The sequence below is a fragment of the Zonotrichia albicollis genome, chromosome 13 (genome assembly GCF_047830755.1).
Source record: "Zonotrichia albicollis isolate bZonAlb1 chromosome 13, bZonAlb1.hap1, whole genome shotgun sequence".
NCBI lineage: Eukaryota > Metazoa > Chordata > Aves > Passeriformes > Passerellidae > Zonotrichia > Zonotrichia albicollis.
In genome coordinates, this window is record NC_133831.1 from 6,777,807 (window position 1) to 6,801,069 (window position 23,263).

Here is a 23,263-nt window from a genome sequence, read left to right on the forward strand (position 1 = left end):
CCGCAATAAGAGTCCGTGCCAGGCTGAGTACGACTTTATTGGTGCCGGGGAAGGGCCGGGCGCGGCCGCTCCGGTGCTCGCCGCCGCCGTCTCCTCACCGGCGCTGGTTCAGCCCCGCCAGGTTCTTGATCTGTGGGCACAGGGAGAACGGCGTTTAGTGCCCCTGTCCCGGGCGGGTGCCGAGGGGAGGCCCGTGTGCTACGAGCAGAGATGGGGGGCCGAGAGGGATCTCTGTGGTTTGGGGATGGACAAGAACGAAATTCCGGCCGCCCCTCGCACCGGAGCCTGCCTTCCTGGTCAGCAGGTTTGGGTTTATTCCTGTGGCCACACAAACCTCGGCAGTGAATTTGTGCTTTTGGGGCATTATTTGGCTCATCCATTTTGCAGAGAGCTGCAGAGCACAGCACTCCTGTACCCCTCGGGACCCCCTGCCCCTGTGGGAGGTCCGGAATGCGCTCCCCTGTCAGGAATGTACTGGGATGATTCTGCCCTAAAGCCGCCTGACCACAGCCCGCCCCCTTCAGGATGCACCCAGGTTTATCTGGGCACTGGATCTGCTGCAGGGACAGAGGGAGACATCCCAGACCCGAGGGCACACTGTGGATGTAAAAGAGCCCGGGGCTTCTCTAGGGGAGGATCCTCTTGGCACATGCAGGTATGAGAGAGGAGAGAGCCTGAGAGACACCAAATCCCACCACAACTGCAGGGGGAAGGAGGTGGGAGAAATTCTTGACAAGTGCTTCATCAGTTACAATGTCTAATTTATGTTCCAGCCTACTTGTCCCATAACAAGAAAATCACTTTGTTGCTAAATAAAATGGGAGATGTCCAAAAATAGAATCACAGCGAGGCCCTGAAGCCCTTCAGAAGTCATTCCTGGGTACACAAAGGGTTATTTTGTATCCCAGAAGAAGTGCGGTTCCCTGACAGAAAGCAGTCCAGGACACTACCAAGTGAAGGAATTCTTGGAAGGACACTGGAGTCCAATGAAAGAGCTTGAGGAAGTCACCCTGCTGTGGCTCAGGGACTGGGGCCACTGAGCCTCTGTCAAGGTTTCCAGCACGGGGCCTGGCACAGGGAGTGATCTTGTGACAAGCAATGGAGAACAGCTGTATTTATTCTGATCACCTGTCTCTCATCCCTAAAGCTCACCCTGCAGCTTCAGACTTAATTTCCTTATGCTCTATTCAAGTTCTTCCACCACAAAACAGTGAACTAACCTCAAACTACCAAGGAAATCACCCTTAAATAAATCTAAGTTACGAAAGATGACAGTTTTTCCATGTTGTTCTCTAGATTTGGGTTAGGAAAACAAATGCTGACATTCAGGAGAAATTCTGCTGTCACAGCCCTGCATGTTCCAGCATTACTTACAGTAACTGCAGCTCCCATCAGGCCCTGGACAACAGCTTCTCCAGTGGACTGTACCTGGGGGACACAGGGAGAACACAACATTGTGCTTCCTGCAGTTTCACTTGTGGCCCCCAAACACAGAGGGAATGCACAACAGGAATGAAAGGTGCTGACAGCACTGCAGACAAGTGACAGACACAGACAGGGACATGGAAGGGGTTTCCTGGGATGTCTCCCAACCACTGGGACAGTCTGACAAAGAGGGCACCTCCATGTCAATTTATTAAAAAACACAAAATCATTTATTGATTTTGAGCTGACAGCAACAAGGGGGTGTCTCAGCAGATGTGCATGATGGAAAAGCCAGCTGTGCCTGCAGGTATCCTTGTGGAGCAGGGATGTGCTGCATGCACAGCTGTCCCCAAGCTTACCTGAGTGGCTGTATTGCTCATGGCCATGGCATCAGCCACTCTGTTCTCCAGGAAGCGCCAGGTGTCCTCGAAGCCGGGGGACGAGTCCTGCATCATGACCAGCTCCGTGGTGTTGTAGATGGCAGTGAGCACTGCCCGCCGGGTGTACCAGTTAAACTGCAGGGCATGGGGGAGAGAGAGAGAGCTGTGACCTGAGTGCACATCCAGGGTCACAGAACTGCCAAGAGAGACAGAGCTGTGACCTGAGTGCACATCCAGGGTCACAGAACTGCCAAGAGAGACAGAGCTGTGACCTGAGTGCACATCCAGGGTCACAGAACTGCCAGGAACACCCCACACCCACAGCACGTCCCTCCCTGTTGGATTTTCTGAGCCCCCGTAATTGGGAGGAATGATGAATCTGAGTCCATGCTCTTAGAAGGCTAATTTATTATTTTATGATCTATATTACATAAAAGAACACTATACTAAATTATACTAAAGAATAGAGAAAGGATACAAACAGAAGGCTGTATCTAATTAGTATCTAAAAGATACTAGATTAGTATCTAAAAGAAACTAATGAAAACTCATGGCTCTCTCTTCAGAGTCCGACACAGCTTGGCCCTGATTGGTGATTAAGTCAAAACAATTCACATTAAACCAATGACACCCCCATCTGTTGGATAAACAATCTCCAAACCACATTCCAAAGCAGCAAAACACAGGAGAAGTGAATGAGATAATATTGTTTTCCTTTTTCTCTGAGGCTTCTCAGCTTCCCAGGAGAGAAATCCTGGGCAAGGGGATTTTTCCAGAAAATATGGAAAACCTCCCCATATAGAGGAATTTGCCATTTGCAGCTGGATGTCTCAGGGCCTCAAACAAAACTCTTTCTGGTCTCTTCCTGTTCCTAAAATCCCACCTGGAGGGGTCTCTGAGGGATGAGAATTCTCTGCCTGGCTCCTGGTGTTGGGAAGAGGGATCTGCTGTGAGCAACTTTAAACCCCATTAGTGGGAAAGAGGGAGCAGGCTCAGCTTTCCTGGAAAACTCATGCAGGCAGTCAGGAGGTGCAAACAAAACACAACTTTAGAACCTCTCCTAATCCCTGCACCAGTGAGACTTTAGGAACAGCTCAGTGCAGACACTGGCTCCAACATGTTGATTTGACTTGCATAACACATAAGGGACTTTCAGTTCCTGAAGCAATTGTGTTCTTTCAGTTGCCTTCTGGTTTATTCCTTTAATTTTTCTGCTGCCTTATTTATTTTTCACTTCAGTAGCTTCTCTTTTATGCACAGATAAAAGAAGCTTATTAAAGTAGTTTGTTAAAATGGTTCATTTAGCTTTTTCCATCTCACCCTACATCTATAAGAATTAAAGTAATTTATTAATTGCCATAATTAAGGTTATAATTTTCTTTTATTTCCTGCCAGAAAGATGAAAGCTTTAATAAGCTACTGGTATTTTTAGGTAGGTTCTTTAAAGGTTTTCAAGTCAAGTCTGTAAATGCTATTGCCAGTAGAAGAGAGCTGTTGGACAGACCCACCGCTCACTCACTGAAAACTGGATCAACTTCTCAATCTCAAAATCTCAACAACTTTGTGTCTTCAAAAAAGAAAAAAGAAGAGCACTTAAGAGCCTAGGGAAGTAGGTCCTTTTAATTTGCACTAATCCCATTGGCAGTAATTTGCATTCAGCCTCAGTGGCTCTTAAGTCTCTTTAGAAATTAGATGTTGTTTATAAGGACCCTTGGGTGCCTCTGAAATGCTTTCTTCACTCAACAAATGGGCAATGGACAGAGGGACTCAGCCCCACTCCTGTCTGAACCCATGACTTTGCCAAAGTGCTGAGGGGTAGAAGCAGCTTGTCTCCAAAGCACAAGGACTCACATCTGTGGACTGGTCCCCAGCATAGTGCCAGATATCATCAATCATGCTGGTGAGGAGGCTGAGGCTGGAAGGGATGTTACGTGGGAGCAGCAGGACACTCAGGGCCTGCAAAGGAAACAAAGAAATGGGAGCCAAAGAGAGAAAGATGCAACACCAAAGGACACCAACAGTTTTCTGCCCTGTTATCTTTTCCCTGTTGCTGCTGACTGAGCCTTGTCACTTGTCACTCCAGCTCGCAGTGACAAGTCCTCCCAGCTCTCTGCAGTCTTTCCAAGCAGCAGGATGTGCAGGGAGCACTCAGTGTGGCTCAGCAGGGTGTGCAGGGAGCACAGAGTGTGGCTCAGCAGGATGTGCAGGGAGCACACAGCATAGCTCAGTAAGTGGCACAGTAAGTTCAGGCCTCAGCCTGTACTGGCCCAGAAGATCCCTCCCTGCTCAGTTCAAACATCCCTGTGCAGTCTCTCCTGAGCTGCCTCTGTGGCATGGAAACATCAGAGCCTGAGCTGACTCACACTGTGCTGTGCCCCTGTGGGCAGGGAGTCACAGCTCTCATTTCTCTGAATTTGACTTTGAACTCAGAGCTGCAACCAAGGGCAGAGCAGCGCCAGCCATAATGGCCCTGCTGGGATCCTGCAGCCTTTGAACGTAATCACACAGTGCCAGGAGAGACACAAACCACCCACATCCTTCACAGGGCAAATTATGCTAATCTGAAAGAAGAACATGAAGTCTGTACTCCGTCTCTGTGCATGGGGTGCAGGATTCAGCTGCCCAGAGGGCAGCAGTGGCTCTGGACAAAGGCTGACCTCACAGCAATCTTTGCAGGCCAAGATTAGGAACTCTCTGCTTGTCACTGTAGCCACAATTCAATCCTGGGAAGAATGGCTTAGGAGTTAAACGTGAATTTAGAAGCATGGAGCCCTCTCAGTTCAGCTCTACCCTCAGGCTGCCAGGGGTCTGTCAGTCACACACTGCAAGGACAGCTCCCTGCAGCAAAGCAGTTCTGCATTCCCAGGTGTGAGGTGATCCCAGTGCAGCCACAGCAACGCTGCACAGAGCCTGACTGGCAGTGACCCTGCAAGCAGGACCGAGCAGAGACACAGCAATCAATCCCCTGGGGATGCCAGATGGGTGGAGGGAACAACAGAGAGCTCTGCCTTTCCAGAACTGCCAGAAACAGTTGCTCTAAGGTCACCTTTAACTGCCTCCTTCCAAGGCTGCTCTCCTCCTGAAGGCTACTAATCATCTGAAAGCAGCCAGGGCTTCATTTACAACCTTGAACTAATCTGGTGGAGAGACTATGTTGAAAGTCACAGGATGTTTAAAGTATACACACACAAAAGAGACAATGCTGATATTACTTTTATACCTGGGGCCATTTCTCAATATATGGAATCAGCATCCTCAGTCTGGCTTCCACAGCATCTCTCAGGAATTCATCTATAGGCTTCTTCCTGAGTAAGGAAAAAAAAATTAGAAAGAATATCCAAGTTAAACTCAATTCTGATCTTGAAAGATCAGTCTCCACCTGGCTGAGCAATAGATAAGGAAAGTATTACACATCCTTCATGTCTTTGGTCCTAGTCTGTATCTGGGAAGATGATTTTATTTGGGTAAATTATACTTTTAATCTCAAGTATCTGTGTTCCAGGTGGCCTCTCTGTCTACCCAGCTCCCAAAATCTGCAAAGGAAGACATTTGTTCACAGCCAGTACTCACTCTGCTTCACCCAGCTGCACTAGTTTCTGCTCCTTCTTCAGCAACTCGGTCAATTTGGTGTTGCAGTCAGACACAAAGTGCAGGATCAGTTCACTGCCATCGCTGTGAAACAGCCCTGCTGCAGCAACAGAGAGGCCCAGGGTCTGGAGGGAAGAAGAGAGAAGCACAGACCAGGTCAGACACTGCAAAGCAGGATCCAGCTAGAAAAAAGTTGTATTTATTTTGTGAAAGACATTATGTGAGTTTAAACAAAGCAACACTGCATTAAAAAGTACTTCCTAGACATGTTCTCTCTTTAGGATTCACTACTGTACATTGTGTCTCAGTCTGACTCTGAAGGGGTTATCCTGTAGCAGCTGGGTTTCACTCCTGCCCAGTAGCGTTTGCTGACTAGGGTGCATCGCCCAAGAGTATGTGGGGGAAGCATGCAGGCCTGGCTGTCCCTGCACTTGAGCTCCATCCAGTTTTCAACTGGGTTGTTGCTTCTCTCCCCACATACCTTGGCTCCCTCTGCAATGGCCTCTGCAGTCCAGCCATGCTCAGGCACAAACTCCAGCGCCGCTGTGAGGATTCGATGCTGCAGCTGCTCCTCGCTCTCATAGTCCTCAGACTCCTGGCCGCCCTGGCCAGTGTAACTATGAGAAGGTATTGTTACAGTGAGGGAGTGTCACCACCACACACAGAACCTGGGCTCTGCCACTCACTCCCTGACACCAGGCACATTCTGAGACCTGATTAGTATCAACCTGGCCTCCTCCAGTAAAATCTTTCCCTGTCCAGGAAAACTATTCCTAATGAACCTTTGCTGAGAGAAAAGAGGGAAATAAGGGAAGGAGGGCTCAATGGAGATGGAGACCAATCAGCCCCACATTCTCCTTCTTAACAGAAAACGAAACTATAACCTTTTCCAACATGGGCTTCCTACTATGGGCATACAGACAATATATGGTCCCTGTTTTTTTAGATTCACACATAAATCCAGAAACAAAGACCTGCAAGCCCCATACTGTTTCCACGGTGGAATTTGCATGGTCACAGCAAACCAGCTCTCCAGCTGCTGTAGTCTAGGGCTCCTTAACTCTGGACCTCACTGTCTTCAAGTTTCAGATGTGAGGTTCAGGAAAGTAAAAGCCCTCCAATCTCTCTTGGCAGTGCTAGAAGGAGTTGTGAGTTACCTGGGGTGAGGGCCCTGAGGCTTCTCTTCAGGCTGGTGCTCAGCTGGAGGTGACTCAAAGTGTTGCTGGGAGGAGGATGCCCATGGCTCCTTCTTGTGCTCATCGGAGGCTGCCCTGAGCGCGGCTGAGGCCTGGAGAGTGCGGAGTGGTGGGTACTGCTGGCACCTGACCACTGCAAGGGAAACCAAGAGTCAGCATCTCCTTCCCACACCGGGGAAATCAAGGTGGAGAGAACTGTGGTGAATGCAGCTGAAAAGAACGCAAATTCAGAGTGTCTATTTTTACGCTTCTGTTAAGTGCCGCTCTCAGCTGAGCTCATGTCTATGTGAATACAGCAAAAATGTTATGTGAGGGAAAGAGCAGTGCAAACGGCACGTATTGCAAGTTGTTTCCCAATCCTGGACTGGAAACCAGGCAGCCAACATGCCCTCTCCCCATTTTGGTCCCTGATTAAGGAGCTGGGAGGAAGGTGCTGAACTCCGAGCAGGAGATATAAGGCAAGTCCGACTCGGGAGCCGAAGAGCCCTGACAGACACCACACGCTAATCACTAAGTGATTACTCAATGACACTCTGGGAGAACTTTTAACTTTGCTGCTGGTTTTTAGATTCGGGGTTTATTATAAATCAATTGGATTTCACGGCCCACGCGCCTAACGAAAACCACCACGGACCAACCCCTCATTCAAACCCACCGGCTCGGGGCCCGCCCCGCTTCCCTCACACCCCCCGTGCCCTTCACCTCACCTTGCCCCGCCCCGCCCCGCCCCGATCGCCGGGGGGCGCGCACGGGGGCGCGCACGGGAGCGCGCTCCCCCCTCCCCCTCCCTTCCCTCCCCGCCCCGCGATCCGGGCGCGCCCCCCCCGCCCCTCACCCGCGCGCCGTGCCCGCCACAGCCGCCAGCCCGCGCGCCGCAGCCCGCCCGCCGCCGCCATCTTGGAAGCGGGCAGAGCGCGATGACGTCACGGTGACGGCGTCAGGCCGGGACGAGCGAGCGGAGCGTGCCGGGCCACGGGAGGTGAGCGGCGCGGGACGGGGCTGCCGCTGCCCCTTTCTCCCCTTAAAATCCTTTCTGAGACCTTGTCTGAAGCGCTGAGGGGGGTAGGTGGGGTGTGCTGTGTGCGTGTTTGTGTGTGTGTTTAAGTAATTCCTTCACGAAATTTCCTCACGTGTCCTGTCCTTGCTGCTGCTGCTGAACCGTCCCTGCTCGGTGACCGAGAGGTTTAGTGCGCCCGTTCCGCCTGCGCTTCAAATGCGCACCCGCTGTAGGGCCGCAGCCTTGCGCTGCCGGAGCGTCCCGGGCCCGCCGGGATCCGCAGCGTCCCGGGCCCGCTGGAGCATTTCCAGGCCGCTGGGCGCTGGAGCGTTCGGGCCCGGTGGAAGCCGGCTGTGCTGAGTCAGGAGGCTGCAGTTTACAGCCCTGGAGTGGTTTGGGCTGGGAAGGACTGTCAGGATCATCCCATTCCACCACAGCAGCTTTCTAATCTGCCGAAGGGGAACCTGCGCTATTGTTTAACCCCTCTCCTTGCCCTGTTCCTCAGGACTGTTAAATGTGTGTGACACGGAGATAAGGGCTCCTCCTCCGCGGCCTCCTCGCCGCATCTCTGGGCGGTGCTGTTGCTGTTGATGCAGTTTGGGCTCTGACTGATCTTGCAAGGTCATCACCTGCTGGTCAGAGAGGAAGCTGTGACTTCGGGTTTGTCTTTCCCACCTTAGCCTCGCAGCCTAGGTGTCTTTTGAGATTTTCAGCCTGCTTCTTGGGAAAGGTGACTTTTTAATGGGATTAATATGTGTAGATACAAATGTTACTGTCTGCTGTAGCTGCTTGGCTTGTGTCACACATGCCAAAGCAGCTGTGAGATGTTACAACCTGCAGTGTACATCCAAGGTGTATATTCCCTACTGGGTTGGTATTGTAGTTGTTTTAGTGTGAATTCCTACCCCAGGAGCTCAGAAAAGGCACAGATTGTCCCATTCTGAACTTGTTAGCAGTTTCCAGGAGGGACGGGGAGTCGACAACACACAGAGCCAGAGGAACTGTGGGTGAAAATCCACTTCCCACCTCACTGCAGTTAAATTTGGTACAACATATCCATGAGCTGTGCTTCAGTGGCAATGTGGTGGCAGCAAGGCATTGCCCAGGATGTGTGATGTAGCAATTCCTGCTACAGACCTTGCTTACAGCTGTCTCTCCAGAAATAGGTGTGTTGTTTCCAGGTAACTGAAAATAAACTGGACAACTGTTCTGGTCAGCAGTGCTCTCTGTTTTCTGTGTTGTGTTAAATTAGGAAGAAAATAGGTTTGTGTTGGATAGAGGAAAGAGGGGAGGTCATGGGGTTCAGTAGCTGGTGTTGCTGTGAGAACAGGTGATGATGGGATGGTATTGCCATACAAGGAATACAATCTCATATAAAAGATCAGTGGAGACAGCTTTCTCCAAACTGTCACTGCACATTCTGTTCTGCTCCTCCCTCCCTGTGATTTGCTCACCCAGTGCCACCAATCCTAACGGTGGGAAGAGCCTCAATCTGGAATGCTGGGAATGCTGAAAGTTACTTTTTTCTTCTCATGCACTGCATAAGTAAACTCTGCTAGGTTGTGTTTGAAGTAGGAGACCGTGGCAGTGTTTAATGTCAAATAGCTGTCACTGCTCAGGAAATCCAGAAATCCTGTGTTTGTCTTATTCAGATTTTTAAGGAAAGCAGGTGAGTTTTTTTTTTTTGTTATTTTGTTGATTTCTTTAAAGCATGAGCTTGTAGATTTCTTTAAAGATGGGCTTGTAGAGTCCCATCAATGAACTGGAGAAACTGAACTCTGCCCTGAAGTGTAGCTCTTTTTTCATGTCTTGCTAACGCTCAGTTTGTGGGAACTTCGTGTTGCCCATTTCCAGAAAATTACCCCCACTTATTAAAACAACTCAGGTGATTAAATCACAGTGCTCAGAGGTTTGTGCTGTGTTTGGCACTCAGCCTTGCCCTCTCTCCCCAGCCCTGCAGGTTTGCTGCTGCTGCAATGGGCGAGTACGGATTGGCTCCAGGCCAGCGCGTGGCCATCATCTGGGACAGCTCCTCGCCCGTCGAAGCCCTGAAGGATTTGGTGGATAAAGTCCAGTCACTGGTGGGAGCTGATAATCATATCTCTGTGGAAAATGTTAACCAGCTGCCTCTGTGTAAGAATGAGCCTAATTTTTCACTGTTTCCTTAAAAGGGAGAGGGTTCTGCTGCTGTGTGAACCAACACCTTCCCACTGTGGGAGTCAGCACTCAGAACATTGTCAGCACCTGCTGCTGCCTCTTACCTGGGCAGTACAGCAGGGGAAGTGATGCACCTCGGCTGTGCTTCTATGCTTGGTGTCTTTGATCAGTTCCTGCTGTTGCACTCAAGCATGAGGGATGAGGGAGGTGGAACTGGTGTTTTAAGCTGTGTACATGTTCAATGGTACCATCTTGCTCTTTCTTCCCAGCGGCTCACAGGAAGTCCAGCTTCGATGTGATCCTCTCTGGCATGGTGCCAGGCAGTGCAGCCCAGCACAGTGTGGAGCTCCTGGCAGAAGTGGCTCGGATCCTTAAGCCAGGGGGCCGTGTCCTGCTGAAAGAACCAGTGCTTACAGAGTTAGGTGAGAGAGTCTTGCTTCCATGGCAACATAGCATTTCTCGTGAGGATTAGGCTGAAATAGAAAGGACAGGAACCCCGATCAACATGGAGAGATTTTCATTCTCCTGGCACACTAACTCAGATCACAAGGTTTTTATCCTGTGCTTATGCTGGTATCCATCAAAGATGTATGCAGTCACTCTCCTATCCAAAATGCTGGATGGGCTTGTTCCTAAGCTACACTGAAAAGCTTCAATGTTGCTGTTTTCTACTCAAGGTGCAGTGTTAAGTAGTTGCAGATGTTGGGTTTCTGGGGAGCTTCTGAAGTGGTTTCAAAAACAGGTGACAGGTGCTGAAGAGATTGCCTCAGAAGTCCATTGAGAAATAATTATCCAGGAAAGGTTAAAAGTCTTTGGACTGAGTTTTAGAAGAAAAGCCAGAGCACCTGCCATGGGACAGCTGGAGGGGCCATGAGAAGGCAAACACAAGATGATTTCTTAATGTAGTGTGGTCATTTAGGAGTCCATGTTTTGGAAACTTCATGAGTAGTTTAATAGGTAAAAATGTTGGGGAGGGAGTTTGTTTGGGGTTTGGGGATTTGTTAAAATCTTTTTTTGATGGGTATTGATTGGATTGAGAAATGTTTTGGCATATATGGAACATATTCAGAGCTAGAATGGCTTTGTGACCCCACACTGTTACTCTAATGAACAAGCTGCTGCTGCTTTTTCTGGTTTGTTCTATTGACTAGAAAAGGCCCAATTTTGGTGCAGAAGTTTGGCTTGAGTACTTCCCTCTAAAGTTCTTGCTCTTTCAGGTGTCTCAGTGAGCTGTATTCTTGTTCTTGCCTTCTCCTACTCTCTGCTTTTGTGTCTTGCAGGAAACAATACCAAAATCAAGACAGCATCCAAGCTCCTCACAACTCTGACTCTCTCTGGGTTGGTGGAAGTGAAGGAGGTAGGGATGTGTTTACCATTTCCAGAAGTGCCCTTGGGCAGTTACCTGGGGATTTGTTGGGTAATGAGGGTTTTAGCTACCCTGGTTTGCTGTAAATGTGCATGGCCACAGCCTGGCACAAATTTTAGATAGTCAGCATAGTGGTTTTCTTTAGGATTGAAAATACTGACTGTCTGTTCACTGGAATACTGGGCTTGGTGTTAAAATAAAGGGTTCTGCATAAGGTTAACCTAAAATCTTTCTTGGCAGGTGCACAAGAAAGCACTGACTCCAGAGGAGATCCAGTCTGTTGGAGAACATCTGGGTTACCAAGGCAATGACCTTCTCATTGTTCAGATAGAAGGCAGGAAGCCCAATTTTGAAGTGGGATCCTCAAGTCAGCTCAAACTTTCCTCTGCCAAGAAACCTGTTCCTTCAGGTGAGGAGTGGTGCATGCTGAACACCTGGATTTGGTGGCTCTCACAAGGCATCACTTGCAACAGGGAGACAGTTCCCAAGCAGGGAGTGCTACAGTAAAAAGCTATGAAATGAGGCTTTCCAAAGTTGCTTGAACTTTTTTTCTGGAGCAGATGGGGCTGGAATAACTACTATTTCTTCCTTTGTTTTGGCTCCAGCAAAACCCCGTGTGGACCCAGCTGCTGCCAAGCTGTGGACACTGTCTGCCAATGATATGAATGATGAAGAGATGGTAAGTGGTTTTGTTTTCTTTGTGAGGCTTTGCTGTTCCTTCTCTCTCCCCATTCTTTCCTATTCTAAATACTTTCAGTCATGCCTCTTAGGAAGCTTTACAACTTCAGAGGTAGAAAAATTTCCCTAGGGCAAAATAGCTCATCTCTTTCATGGGGTCTGGAGAGCTCAGTGGTGTGGTGAGGGGAGACAGGGATGAGAGAGCAGAGCTGCAGCACTTTCATGCCAGTGTACAGATAGTACCATTTCTTAGAATGTAACTCAGCAGTGTCATTCCCTACTGAAAAGTCCATTTCCTGCATTTTGTCTCCCATGGCGTGTTTTCAGGATCTTCTGGACTCTGATGAGCTGTTGGATTCAGAGGATTTGAAAAAGCCAGATCCATCATCCCTCAGAGCTCCATCCTGCAATGAAAAGGGCAAAAGGAAAGCCTGCAAGAACTGGTCAGTGCTGGAATTCATGTCTCAGTGAACCTTTCATCTGCAGCATTAAACTCTTAAGAGTTGGAGGGGTTTAAAAAAGATTGTAGGCAATTTGCTGTTCCTCAGAGCCTAACTCTTTTGGTTCATGTCCTTTCTTAACTTAATTGTTGGAATGTAAATCAGTGAGAGTTTGTGAGAATTGTCACAGTGAGAATTGACCTGTGACAGCTACAGATTATCACAAAGGTGCATATTACCAACAGCCATCTTGAAGGTGACTGCATAGCTTGTGCAGCTTGCCTAAATCCCTGGTTTCTCACATTGCAAGGAGAAGCAGCACATACAGCAAGTGCTGTAGTGTCATTTCCCACTCAGTTCAAACTTGAGGAGTGTTTCAACACTTGTTATACAAACTGTGGTGTTGGAGAACAGAGTGAGGAGCGTGAGTCCAGAGTCAGCTGTGTGGTGTGACAGAGTGAGGGCTGTTGCATGTGAGCAGGGCTGGCACAAGTGTTGGTGACTCATGACCTTTAAGCAGAAAGATGGAGGTGTGACTTCTTTGTTTTTCTACAGCACATGTGGCCTGGCTGAAGAACTGGAACAGGAGAAGAAGGGCTCACAGCCTAAATCTGCCTGTGGAAATGTAATTAGTAATTTTTGTCTTTATACTATAGTTTGCAGCGTGTGATCTGTGCGTAAGAATTGTGTTCCCTAGTCACTGCAGCCTGAGCTGGATCACTGCTTCCACACACAGCCTGTGCAGCTTGTGCAGAGCTTCAGCCTTTGCCCTGTGCCCATGTGCTCTGCACCAGCACATGCTGTTCTGACTCCCTGGGGCAGTCAGAGTGAGCAGTGACCCTTTCCCTCTCTGCTCATGGCCTAACCAGGGACCTGCCCAGGGGGATTGCCCTGTGGGAACTCAGGGGGCTGCCCCAGCCTGGGCACACCAAGTGGGGTGGAGACTCATGTCTGTGTGAGCCTGCACAGCTCTGCCATGCACACTGTTGGGAAGGGGTAGAAGGGAAGCAGTTTCTGTGCTCATAGATACTCAGGAGCATGACTCCTCTTGAGCTGCAGGAACCATATCACAGGGGAAGAGACCTGAGAGTGGCACCTGATTACAGACAGTGCTTTTCTGTCCCTTGCCAGTGCTACCTGGGGGATGCATTCCGCTGTGCCAGCTGCCCTTACCTGGGGATGCCTGCCTTCAAGCCTGGCGAGAAGATTCTCCTGCCAGAGAACCAGCTGCACGATGCCTAACAAAGACATGTCCTGCCACGGACTCTGCTGCTTTTCCATCACTCTGAGGTTCTTCCTGCAGTCCTCATCCTCTCAAACTCATGCTCTCCAGCCAGTACTCCATGTGGGGAGGGACACTGCGGGCACTGACACTGCTGTGAGCTCACCACTTGTCACCAGCCTTGGGCTACCTGATCCTCTGGTGACAAGTCACTATTAGACTTCATGTGACACCTTGTTTTCCTGGACGCTGGCCGTCACAGCGTGTCCCACCAGCAGAGGGAAGTACAGTCACGTGTCAGGTTGTCCTTGTGTGCCTGTGGCATTTCCCATGTCCTACAGCTCTAATTAGTCCTGATTGTCCCTGGTGAATCAGCAGTTCTGCCTCAGCCCCCGGGGCAATGGGCTCCTGCTCTCTTTGAAATTTCAACCTGCAGCCTCTTGTGTGGAGATGGTTCAGCAGCTCCTGAGGCAAGTCAGGAGCAGGGAGTACCCTCAGCAGTGTGTACTCACAGCAGTGTGCATGGGAAAGGCTGGCAGGCATGGTGAATTTCCAGGTGTATTTGGAGCCCCTTCCCCCAGCTGTTTTCAGCAAAATGACAAAGATTCAGTGCCACCAAGAACTCGTGCCTTTAAGGCAGGGAGCTGATGAAACAAGATCTGTCTTGTCTCCCCACAGCTTTCAGTCCAACACAAGCTGATAACACAAGGGCAATCTGAGACTATCACCTCTCTTGGTGGTTACCCAAGTGAGTTACCTGCAGTGTCAAATACATAAGAACATAGCAATAACTTAATTTCTAGATGATCTGTGGTGGCCCTCTGCTCCCTCTCCATGAGATACTATTTATTTGTGTAGTTCTAGTGAAGCATCCTGCAGGTGTGGGATCAGGGTGCTGTTCACATTTGGTGCTGGGCTTGCTTTTCACCTAGGGAGGAGGAGGAGGAAAGCCCACATTCAGTGTCTCAGTGGGGACTGCTTTGTTTGGAGCTCTTGCTCTACAGGATGTGACTTCTTGTGTGCTACCTGGGTTACTAAACTCATGGAGAGGGCTGGGATGAAAGGCTCTTCTGTTCTTCAAATAAAAGTGACCAATAGTAAAGCCTTTGTTTTAAGGCTGGTATTAGTGGTATTCTAAGTGTGTCTCCTTCTACTCAGCCTCTCAGTGGTTTCTTAAACTGTTCAAATGTTAGGTTGCATTCTCCATAAATTGTTCCTCTGAAAACTTCAATATGTGGTATGCACTGGAAACCACAGATGTTAAGGAAAACTAAAGAAAACACCTTTCTGACTGCTCAGATGCTGCTCTGGGAATCACTGCCCCAGTGATTGCACTGCCCCAGGCTGTCACTGGTGGGATTGAAGCTCCTTCCTTCCAGAGCACAGCTTTCCCAGACCCCTCTTTCACTCCTCCCCAGTCACTGCTTCTGTCATCAGTGAGAACAGCTCCCAGGAGACAGGATTTGTGTGATAGACCACCCATCCAACCACCTTGTAGCTAGTGATGATCCAAGAGGGAAATGGGTAAAAGTTCTGCACACTTACAGCCTTTGGGGGTTATATTGCCTTTTCTCAGTCTCACAGGTAGCAGAAGATCAGATCTCTCTATGAGGTCCCTGATAAAGGCAGCCCTTACCCTCAACTCTACTTTCCTCTTGCCCAAGCTGGGAGAAGCAGCACTTTTGTTTCTCTGCAAGAGTCAGCCTTCCTTTTCATGGCCAGCAAGGACACACTGTGTGCTCCTGGCATGAAAACCCATTGTGGATGTTCCACCCACCTGCCTTGGGTGCACACAGGGACAAGGAGCCCTTTCCATATGGAGGAGCTTGGGACAAGGAGAGCAGTGTGTTTATTATTGTTTTACCTTCACACAGTTCCTCAACTGCTTGTGATAGCACCTTTCTGAGAAGGGAAATTTGGAGGTTCAGCTCTGCTTCACCTTTTTAAAAATAGCCATTGGGCAAAGACTGCCCCCACCCTTCCTGCCTGCACTGGAGAGGTTGCCTCAGCAGTTCCTCCAGCAGCCCTGGCTGCCTTTGCCTGCCTCTTGGTCACTGCTCTTACTGCTCCAAGGCTATTTCATGGCTCCTTGCCTGGTTCCCTGTTAAAAATGCTATCCCAGATCTGCTTCCCCACTAACCTTAGGCATAAAGGAGGATGCAAATGCAGCACTATCAATGTCCCAGCTTCCTCCATTTCATTGATCAATAACTCTTTCCTGGTGAAGCCATGAGCCATGTTTTTCTCTCCACTTCTTTTTAAGGCAGTTAAGCAAATGCAGAGCCTCTGGCAGCCCTTGTTAGTCTTAATTTGATTTGCACCTCAGCTTTCCAATTTTGCCTCTTTGCAATTTAGCAAGCATGTCATTCTGCTCATGTCCTTTGTGGTTTTCCTCATGGCCTTGTGTTTTGACCAGTGGGATTCTGAAGAACTCTGCAGCTATATTTGCCTCCTCTGAAACTTCCCCTCCCTTCCCTGAGCAAAGAGTAAGTGGCTACCAAGGTTGCTAGTACAAGTCCCAGGTGTCTGGCTCAGCTCTTCTTGAATTCAGGAGCAGTCTGTCCCTCTTAGTTGAAGGTTTTTTAACACCTCTTTCTCCTTAAAATAACAATATAAATAATTTCATGGTACAGGCACAAGAGAAGGGCTGTGCAGGTCAGCACAAGGGCCACCCAGCCTGGCTGTAGAGAATCATGGGATCCTTTTAGGTCAGAAAAAAGATGTTTGAGTGCAACAGTTACCCCATCATTGCCAAGCTTGTGCAGGTGTTCATGGCACTGGGCATTGAATGGAACCTGGTCATGCAGGTGCTGATGATGCCATGCCTGGCAGAGAAGCTGGTGAGGTGGGTTGTTTAATGGTTGGGTATCTGCCCAAGTTGGATCATATGCTCTGAGAATAACCCAGAAGATCTGGACCATCTTTTTGGGATAATGTCTGAACCCCAGCATTGTTGTGGGTATAACACTAAATCACTAGAGCTGTGTGCTGGTTTCAAAAGTTAACTCCACTCAAGCTGCTCCTCTTCCAACAGCAGAGGAAACACCAGGTGAGACCACATGTAGGAACGATAATTTTACTGAAAAATTCACAATAAACACAATGTTATCAATAAAAGGGCACAAAAGAGAGTGCTCTACCCATGAGAAGGGTTTTGCACCACAGCAAAAACACCCAGCTACTCCCAGTACAAAGCAGATCCATGTGCATCACTGCAGCAGCACCTCTGTGAAGCAAGCAATGCTTTTCCATCCTTGCCCCTTGTGTTTCAAGTGAGTGAATGAAACAAAGGTCAGCCCACATCACAGCAGGTGCCTGCTGCAGAGAAAATCCAGAATATTGATCCAGGACTTCTCTGGATGGCTAGCATGTGCCACCCATCACATCCAGGACCAAGCTCTTCCTGAACACCATGCTGGCCACACAGTGTACAGTGACATTCCTGAGCATGGAACAAGCAGCAAGAGGAGCCTGTCAGCAACTGGAGACAGTGAAAATAATTGCTGAAGCTTGGCAGTGCTTGGAGCTGCAGAAGGCAAGGGGAAAATGGGCTCAAGAGCCCTGTCCTCACATGGCTTCTTCCAGGGGAACATAAAGCAGGGTTCTGCAGCCACTCAGGGGTAATGTGTGATCCCCAAGACTGCACTGCTGTGTGAGCTAACAGCTAGTTTTGAGGAGGAAGACCCCAACAGGTGGACAATAAGCTGCTCACCTCCCTCACTTGCCCTCTTCCTTGGGGGAGACATCCACCTCTGTGCAGGCAGCACTGCCATCCCCACCACTCTGCTTCTGTTGCAATGGCTTGATCTCAGTGTAAATGACATTGGAGGAGGCAGATCCTGTCCCCTTCTTTTCAAATTTCAGGTTGGCATAGGTCAGATCCTCAGTTCCTGTCACCAGGGCTGCCTGCAGGGAGACAGCAATGAGTAGAGCCTTGGCTTTTCTTTCTATGTCTCCCCTGCTAATACATTTCCACTGGCACAACTCTTTGTGCTGCCCAGGCATTACCAGATTGCTCAGAAGTGCCACCTACTCAAACACCGATAAGCCCTTATTTAATAGGAATTAATAAGTGTTTAGCACCATGTTTTCAGAAAGCAAAGCTGATTTTACCATGAAACCCTTTAAGTGGATATTCAACAATGCTTTTTTTGACAGGGAGGAGGAAGCAATGCGTGGAAAGTCCCCCCAGCTTACCGTACTGACTTGATTCTCCTCTGTCACATCCTCGCTTATGAGCTCTCCTGAAAAAGGAAACCTTGTTTAAATAGTAGTTAAAACAGTGACAATGATCATTATTTTAAATTAAGAAAATAATGAAAGAATGAAGCAAACATCTGCATTGGTCCTGCTGTTGTTGTGGGAGAGGATGAGGCACTGCAGCTCTGTGGTTCTGAAGATGGTCAAAGGGCTGCAGGGGTTGGCAAGGGCTTAAAAGCCCTTGGAGGGGCTGGAGAAGAGCTCTGAGATGGGCACTTCTGGATAAGCAAGACCTGTTTCAATCACACAACAGGCTGTGCCATAGCCAGACTCCCAGCAGCAACTGGCCAGAAGGAAAGGAGGGGGTGAACCTTCTCACCACACTGGGACAGCTGCTTCAGGACTTGTGAAGGGAACACAGAGTGAGCAAGAGCAGTAGGGTGTCAAAGATGGACAAAGATCTCCCAAGCCTGACTTTGTCCAGACCAGCAGCTGAGGAAGAAATGCCAACCTGTTCTGTTCCTTATGCGCCGGCACAGCAGGAAGCCAATTATGGGCATGTAAAGGAGCGTCCCAGCCGCGAAGCCAAGGAGGATGCACAGGAGTCCTGCACACACAACACCACAGAGGCACTTGTGAGCCACCATCCATCCATCCATCCATCCATCCATCCATCCATCCATCCATCCATCCATCCATCCCTCCCCCCTGCAGGGACACTGCTGCCATTGCCTCCTTCATGGCATGGCACAGTTTCTTCCCAGACTTGGCCTTCCAGACCCTGAACCCTCTACAGCTTCAGGGCGCTGACAATACCCAGTGTGGAGTGGTCTCCAAACTCACCCAGGGGGTAGTTGGAGCATCAGAGCTCTTTCCCAGCATCACAGCCTCTGATCCACTGGTGCCTACCCCAGTCTGGCACTGGCTCCCACCCACTCATGGGAAAACATCTGGCTCTTTTCTCCCTTATTGCTCCTCCCTCTTTTTCCCTGAGGACTCCTCCTGCCCTCCACTCTTGCAGCCAGGGGACTGTGGGGACACACCTTTCCAGATGTTCTTGACTGTGACATCAGTCTGAGATCCTTCACAGCCAGAGCCTGAAAGGCAGAAACACAAGTGAGAGACTGTCCAGAGGCAGAGAACCCTGCACCCTGCTCTGCTTTGGAGCAGAAGCCTTGAGCCCACAGTCCTGGCTGTCCCTCTCCTGCCAGCACAGCTCCAGCCATGTCAGGATTTGGCTGATGTGCTGCAGCTGGAGAATCTGGCAGGTCCTAGAAAGGAACCAATGGCCCAGCAGCTCCATGGCCTGTCCCCCCATCCCATGGTGGGATGAATCTGCCAAAAGCTGCTGGGCTGGGCTGGGCTGGCTCCTCCAGTTCTTAGGATGCTTTCAGGGGAAACAACACATGGAAGGACCAGAGGAGTGCTGGAGGGAACATCCCTCTCTGCCCACTCATCTCCCCCATGGAAACAGCCCCACTGCCACTTACTGAGATTTGCTGCTTGCGTGCTGTTTCCAGCATCTGTCGAGTTTGGTCTTGTGATGAAGACCCTGCACACACAGATTCCTGTGCAGACTGTACACAGCCTTGAGCAGGTGAAATTCATACAGTTTCCAGCCAGAAACACAGTGTTGGTTTGATTTCCAGCATCTCTTGAGTTTGGTGTTGTGATGACAACCCCAGACACACGGATTCCTGTGTGGGCTGTACACAGGTTTGAGCTGGTGAAATTCATACAATTTTCTCCCAGAGACTCAGTGTTGGTTTGATTCTCCCCTTCCAGACATTCAGGATTGTGCCACTTCACCTGCACTGTGAGATTCTCCAAATCAATCTTGAGCGGCACAGTGGTGACTGGCTTTGCCATCTGACTGGCTGTTCCTGGAGGGAACAAAACCAAAAGTGAGAGCTGAAATATAAATGATCTTACAGGGTCACATCCCACGTGTCACTCATGAAAGACACAGTCAAGTGACCGTCCCTTTCTGCAGCAGCTGATGATCTTTTCCAAATCTGGCTGGTAAGGATTCTAAGCATTCTAACCATGCTAAGCACTTAACACTGAAATGTTGCATGTTGACTTGTGCCACTGGATGCTGTGCAGTGCACAAACTCCTCTGTGCCTCAGGAAGGATTGAAAATGTGAGGATGAGGGGGAAGGCACCTCCTCCACCAGTGACACAGGCACCCAAGCAGGAAGTGCCTCAGGCTCCACCATTTCATGGGGCATGAGGTGGGACTGGGGGATTGGCAGTGGGGAATGGTCAGCCCTGGAGAAGGAAATAAACAGATTTCCTGCAGCCTCTCTGGCTTCATCTCACCCCATAGTGCTCACTCTGGAGAATTTCAGAATCACTGAGCTGAAGTCACTTCACACTCTCAGCTGAGTCCTCCCTCTGTCACCTCTCTTCAGTCCTTTCTTTCCACTCCAAGGGCTGTTGGTGGACTTCTGTCCCTCAGCACCCTTGCTCAGTTCAGAACATCTGCTCTTGGACGTGTTCTCTGTGTTCCCCACCCTGCATGGGTACGTTCCTGCATTTGCTTTGTTTACACTGGCAAAGACGAGCTGGGCCAGATAATTTTCCTTCTCCACACCCCCTCCATTCTGCTGTTCTCCATCATTTCAGGTGGCATTAAACCACTTCACCTCCCTGGCAGTGCTGCTCAAACCTGCCTGGGGCAGACACTGCAAGATGAAACCTAAGCCCTACCAACATTTCAACTGTGACTGAAATCTGGTGGCAAGTCCTGCTGGAAAAAACAGCCCTATAGGAGAGCTGGTTTTGTCTTAAGGAATATCCACATCTGCCCTGTGAATCTGACCCCACTCTGCAGTTATCAGGCTGATAAGCATTTCTGTTTCCTTCCCCCCAACTGTTTTCTCTCCCTGCTGCTGAAGGCAAAGCCCCTGGAGCTCACAGCCTGTGCAAGCACAGCTGCAAGGGGGACCCCTTTACAAGGCACATGGCAAGGGGCTGCTGCAGAAGAGGGGCTGAATGATGCAAGAGGGGAGGTAAAAGCAGCAGCAGGCACTTTCCACACCTTCTGCAGGCATGAGCAAAGAGGGAAGAGTTCAGAGCAGAGGCAAGGGCACTGGGGACTCACCAAGTGGCAGCCAGGTGAGGAGCAGCAGGGGCAGGAAGGTGTTGGCCAGCCAGGGCTCCATGCTCCCCAAGAGGCTCACAGTGACCGTGCTGGGTGCCTGGTGGGAGCAGCCTGGAGCCTCCGTCTCTCCCTGCAGTGCGGGGTCACTGCTCAGCCAAGGGCAGCTGAAGCCTTGCTGGGACCTCACCCCTGCACCACTGGGCCAGGGAGTTTCCTCTGTGCTCACAAGCTTCCCCTCTCTTCCCCTTCTCTTGCCTCAGCCCAGTTCTTATCTCCTCTGTTCACTGATTCCTCCTCTGGTTTCATCCTGACCACACGCTCTGGGCCCTGAGACCCAAGTAATGCCCCAGGAGCTGCTGAGGGCCATTCCCCACTGCTGGGGCCAGCCCAGCTCCCTGCCCCTTCCCCAGCTTCCTGCAGCACCACCTGCCCAGGCCACCCCAGCCTGGTCTGTTTTACCCCAGGGAATGGAGTACTGACATGGGGGTTGATGTCCACACCCATGTGGATGGGGTGTGCTCCTGCTGAGCCCAGGTGGGGACACACACACACACCCTGCCAGCCCCACACACACACCCTGCCAGCCCCCACACACACCCTGCCACCCCCACACACACACCCTGCCAGCCCCCACACACACACACCCTGCAAGCCCCCACACACACCCTGCCAGCCCCACACACACCCTGTCACCCCCACACACACACCCTGTCACCCCCACACACACGCTGCCAGCCCCACACACACCCTGCCAGCCCCACACACACCCTGCCAGCCCCCACACACACACCCTGTCACCCCCACACACACGCTGCCAGCCCCACACACACCCTGCCAGCCCCCACACACACACCCTGTCACCCCCACACACACACACCCTGCAAGCCCCCACACACACCCTGCCAGCCCCACACACACCCTGTCACCCCCACACACCCTGCCAGCCCCACACACACCCTGTCACCCCCACACACACCCTGCCAGCCCCACACACACCCTGTCAGCCCCCACACACACCCTGTCAGCCCCCACACACACACCCTGCCAGCCCCACACACACACCCTGTCACCCCCACACACACCCTGCCAGCCCCAGGGACCTGTGGTTTGACAGAGGGATGGGCTTGATCAGAGCACTCTGCCTGTGGAATGTACATGGCCCTGCAGAGCCCTGCCCCAGCTATGGCCATGAGGAGCCAGATGCCAGCTCCTGTCACTTCATTGCCACTGCCCTGTATTTCTGTGCCACCTCTGGCATGAGGGACATGAGCATGCACCAGACCAGACACAGCTCGTGTCACCCTTGCCACCAAAGGGACAAGGGCAGCAGTCAGCAGGTGCAGGGCCCTCTGTCCTCCCAGCCTCTGTGGGTGCAGTCTCTGCTGCTCCCCACTGCCTGCCACCACTCCTCATTTTTATACTCAGAGCAAAACCTCCTCCCATCTGCCATTTCCTCCCCTTTAGTTTCTATCAGCATCCACAGGAACCACCCTCCACACCACGTTGGGCACACACAGCCCAGCCCCATGTGTCTCCAGAAGAAAGGCTGTTCACTGGAGCTCTGCTCCACCAGCCTGTGGAACTTCCTGGCTGAAGCTGAGGTCTCATCTGTAAACCAACCCACATGAGGAAACAGCAACACCAGCATGGTAATTGCTGATAAGATGGTACAAGATCCACAAGAATGACAAGTGAGAGGTTCTGTATCCCTCCTGCTCTGCCTTCTGGACCTCTGCATCTCTTCCCATGCTCTTTCTGATGTTCAGTTCCTCTCTGCATTTGAATCTTTATCTTCTCTCATTTCACAACTGCATAACGATGTGTACATGTTTGCTTCCTTCCTTTTCATTTCTATTCTGGTTCTCACGTTTCCTGGCACTGATGAAGCCAAGACCTTCTCCAGCAGGACTTGCCTTCCCCCTGTCCCCAGCTGTGGTGCTGGTGGAACTAAAGGTTAATGTCAATGTCTTGCTTTCTGCTGACTCCACAGAGGTGCTCTCCTACACCCCTTCCAGCTCCACAGCCACATTCCATGGAGCTCTCTGCCAAGGAGATAAGAGAGGAGGAAATGACAATGGCGCTGTTAATAACACGGTGCCCGTGTCAGCAGCAGCTACACCGGGCACTACACAATGTCCACAGCAACAGGAGGCTGCGTAGTTCCTCAGGAGCTCCCCACGCCCTTGAAGGGCACGAGGGACATACAGAAGGTGCCACCAAGGTTTTCCTCTCCCAGCTGCTGGGAGCCGGGGAACAGCCGAGCCAGGCTGGGGAGGATGAGGAGCGCTGTGAGAAGCGCGGTTTTCAGTCGGCCCGTGGTGGCCGCCAAAAGCGATCCTGCCCTCGGCCCGAACCTCACAGCACTGTGGGGCTGACGGGGTCACATCGAGCCCCTGAGCCTTCACGGAGCTGGGCACGGAAAAGCCACCGTCAGAGCAGCTGGTGCCACCGAGCAGGAGGCGCTGCAGACACCGGCGGTGTCCCGGGCTCCCGGAGGCGCAGCACCG

The 23,263-nt window shown here is 50.7% G+C and overlaps 3 protein-coding genes across 4 annotated transcripts; 1 reads left to right on the forward strand and 2 right to left on the reverse strand.

The window, feature by feature from the left end:
- Window positions 1–19: 19 nt before the first annotated feature.
- COQ9 (coenzyme Q9) lies at window positions 20–7,580 on the reverse strand. Its single transcript, XM_074550851.1, has 9 exons — window positions 7,425–7,580; window positions 6,551–6,722; window positions 5,875–6,010; window positions 5,376–5,518; window positions 5,026–5,110; window positions 3,657–3,761; window positions 1,785–1,940; window positions 1,375–1,428; window positions 20–130 (listed from the first exon to the last, which is right to left on the reverse strand). Exons 1-9 carry the CDS (start codon window positions 7,483–7,485, stop codon window positions 95–97), a joined length of 948 nt encoding a protein of 315 aa, XP_074406952.1. The 5' UTR covers window positions 7,486–7,580; the 3' UTR covers window positions 20–94.
- Window positions 7,543–14,551, forward strand: CIAPIN1 (cytokine induced apoptosis inhibitor 1). 2 transcript variants are annotated; one of them, XM_074550853.1, is made up of 9 exons: window positions 7,543–7,651; window positions 9,539–9,719; window positions 10,013–10,165; window positions 11,024–11,100; window positions 11,350–11,518; window positions 11,715–11,788; window positions 12,115–12,230; window positions 12,783–12,852; window positions 13,359–14,551. In XM_074550853.1, exons 2-9 carry the CDS (start codon window positions 9,563–9,565, stop codon window positions 13,467–13,469), a joined length of 927 nt encoding a protein of 308 aa, XP_074406954.1. In that variant the 5' UTR covers window positions 7,543–7,651; window positions 9,539–9,562; the 3' UTR covers window positions 13,470–14,551. The 2 variants fall into 2 exon arrangements, with proteins under 2 accessions (XP_074406954.1, XP_074406953.1); XM_074550852.1 differs by having other exon boundaries at window positions 7,543–7,568.
- Window positions 14,552–16,260: 1,709 nt separating this feature from the next.
- LOC141730763 (uncharacterized) lies at window positions 16,261–21,013 on the reverse strand. Its single transcript, XM_074550854.1, has 6 exons — window positions 20,757–21,013; window positions 19,140–19,532; window positions 18,693–18,746; window positions 18,161–18,256; window positions 17,647–17,693; window positions 16,261–17,355 (listed from the first exon to the last, which is right to left on the reverse strand). Exons 1-6 carry the CDS (start codon window positions 20,815–20,817, stop codon window positions 17,167–17,169), a joined length of 840 nt encoding a protein of 279 aa, XP_074406955.1. The 5' UTR covers window positions 20,818–21,013; the 3' UTR covers window positions 16,261–17,166.
- Window positions 21,014–23,263: the final 2,250 nt, after the last annotated feature.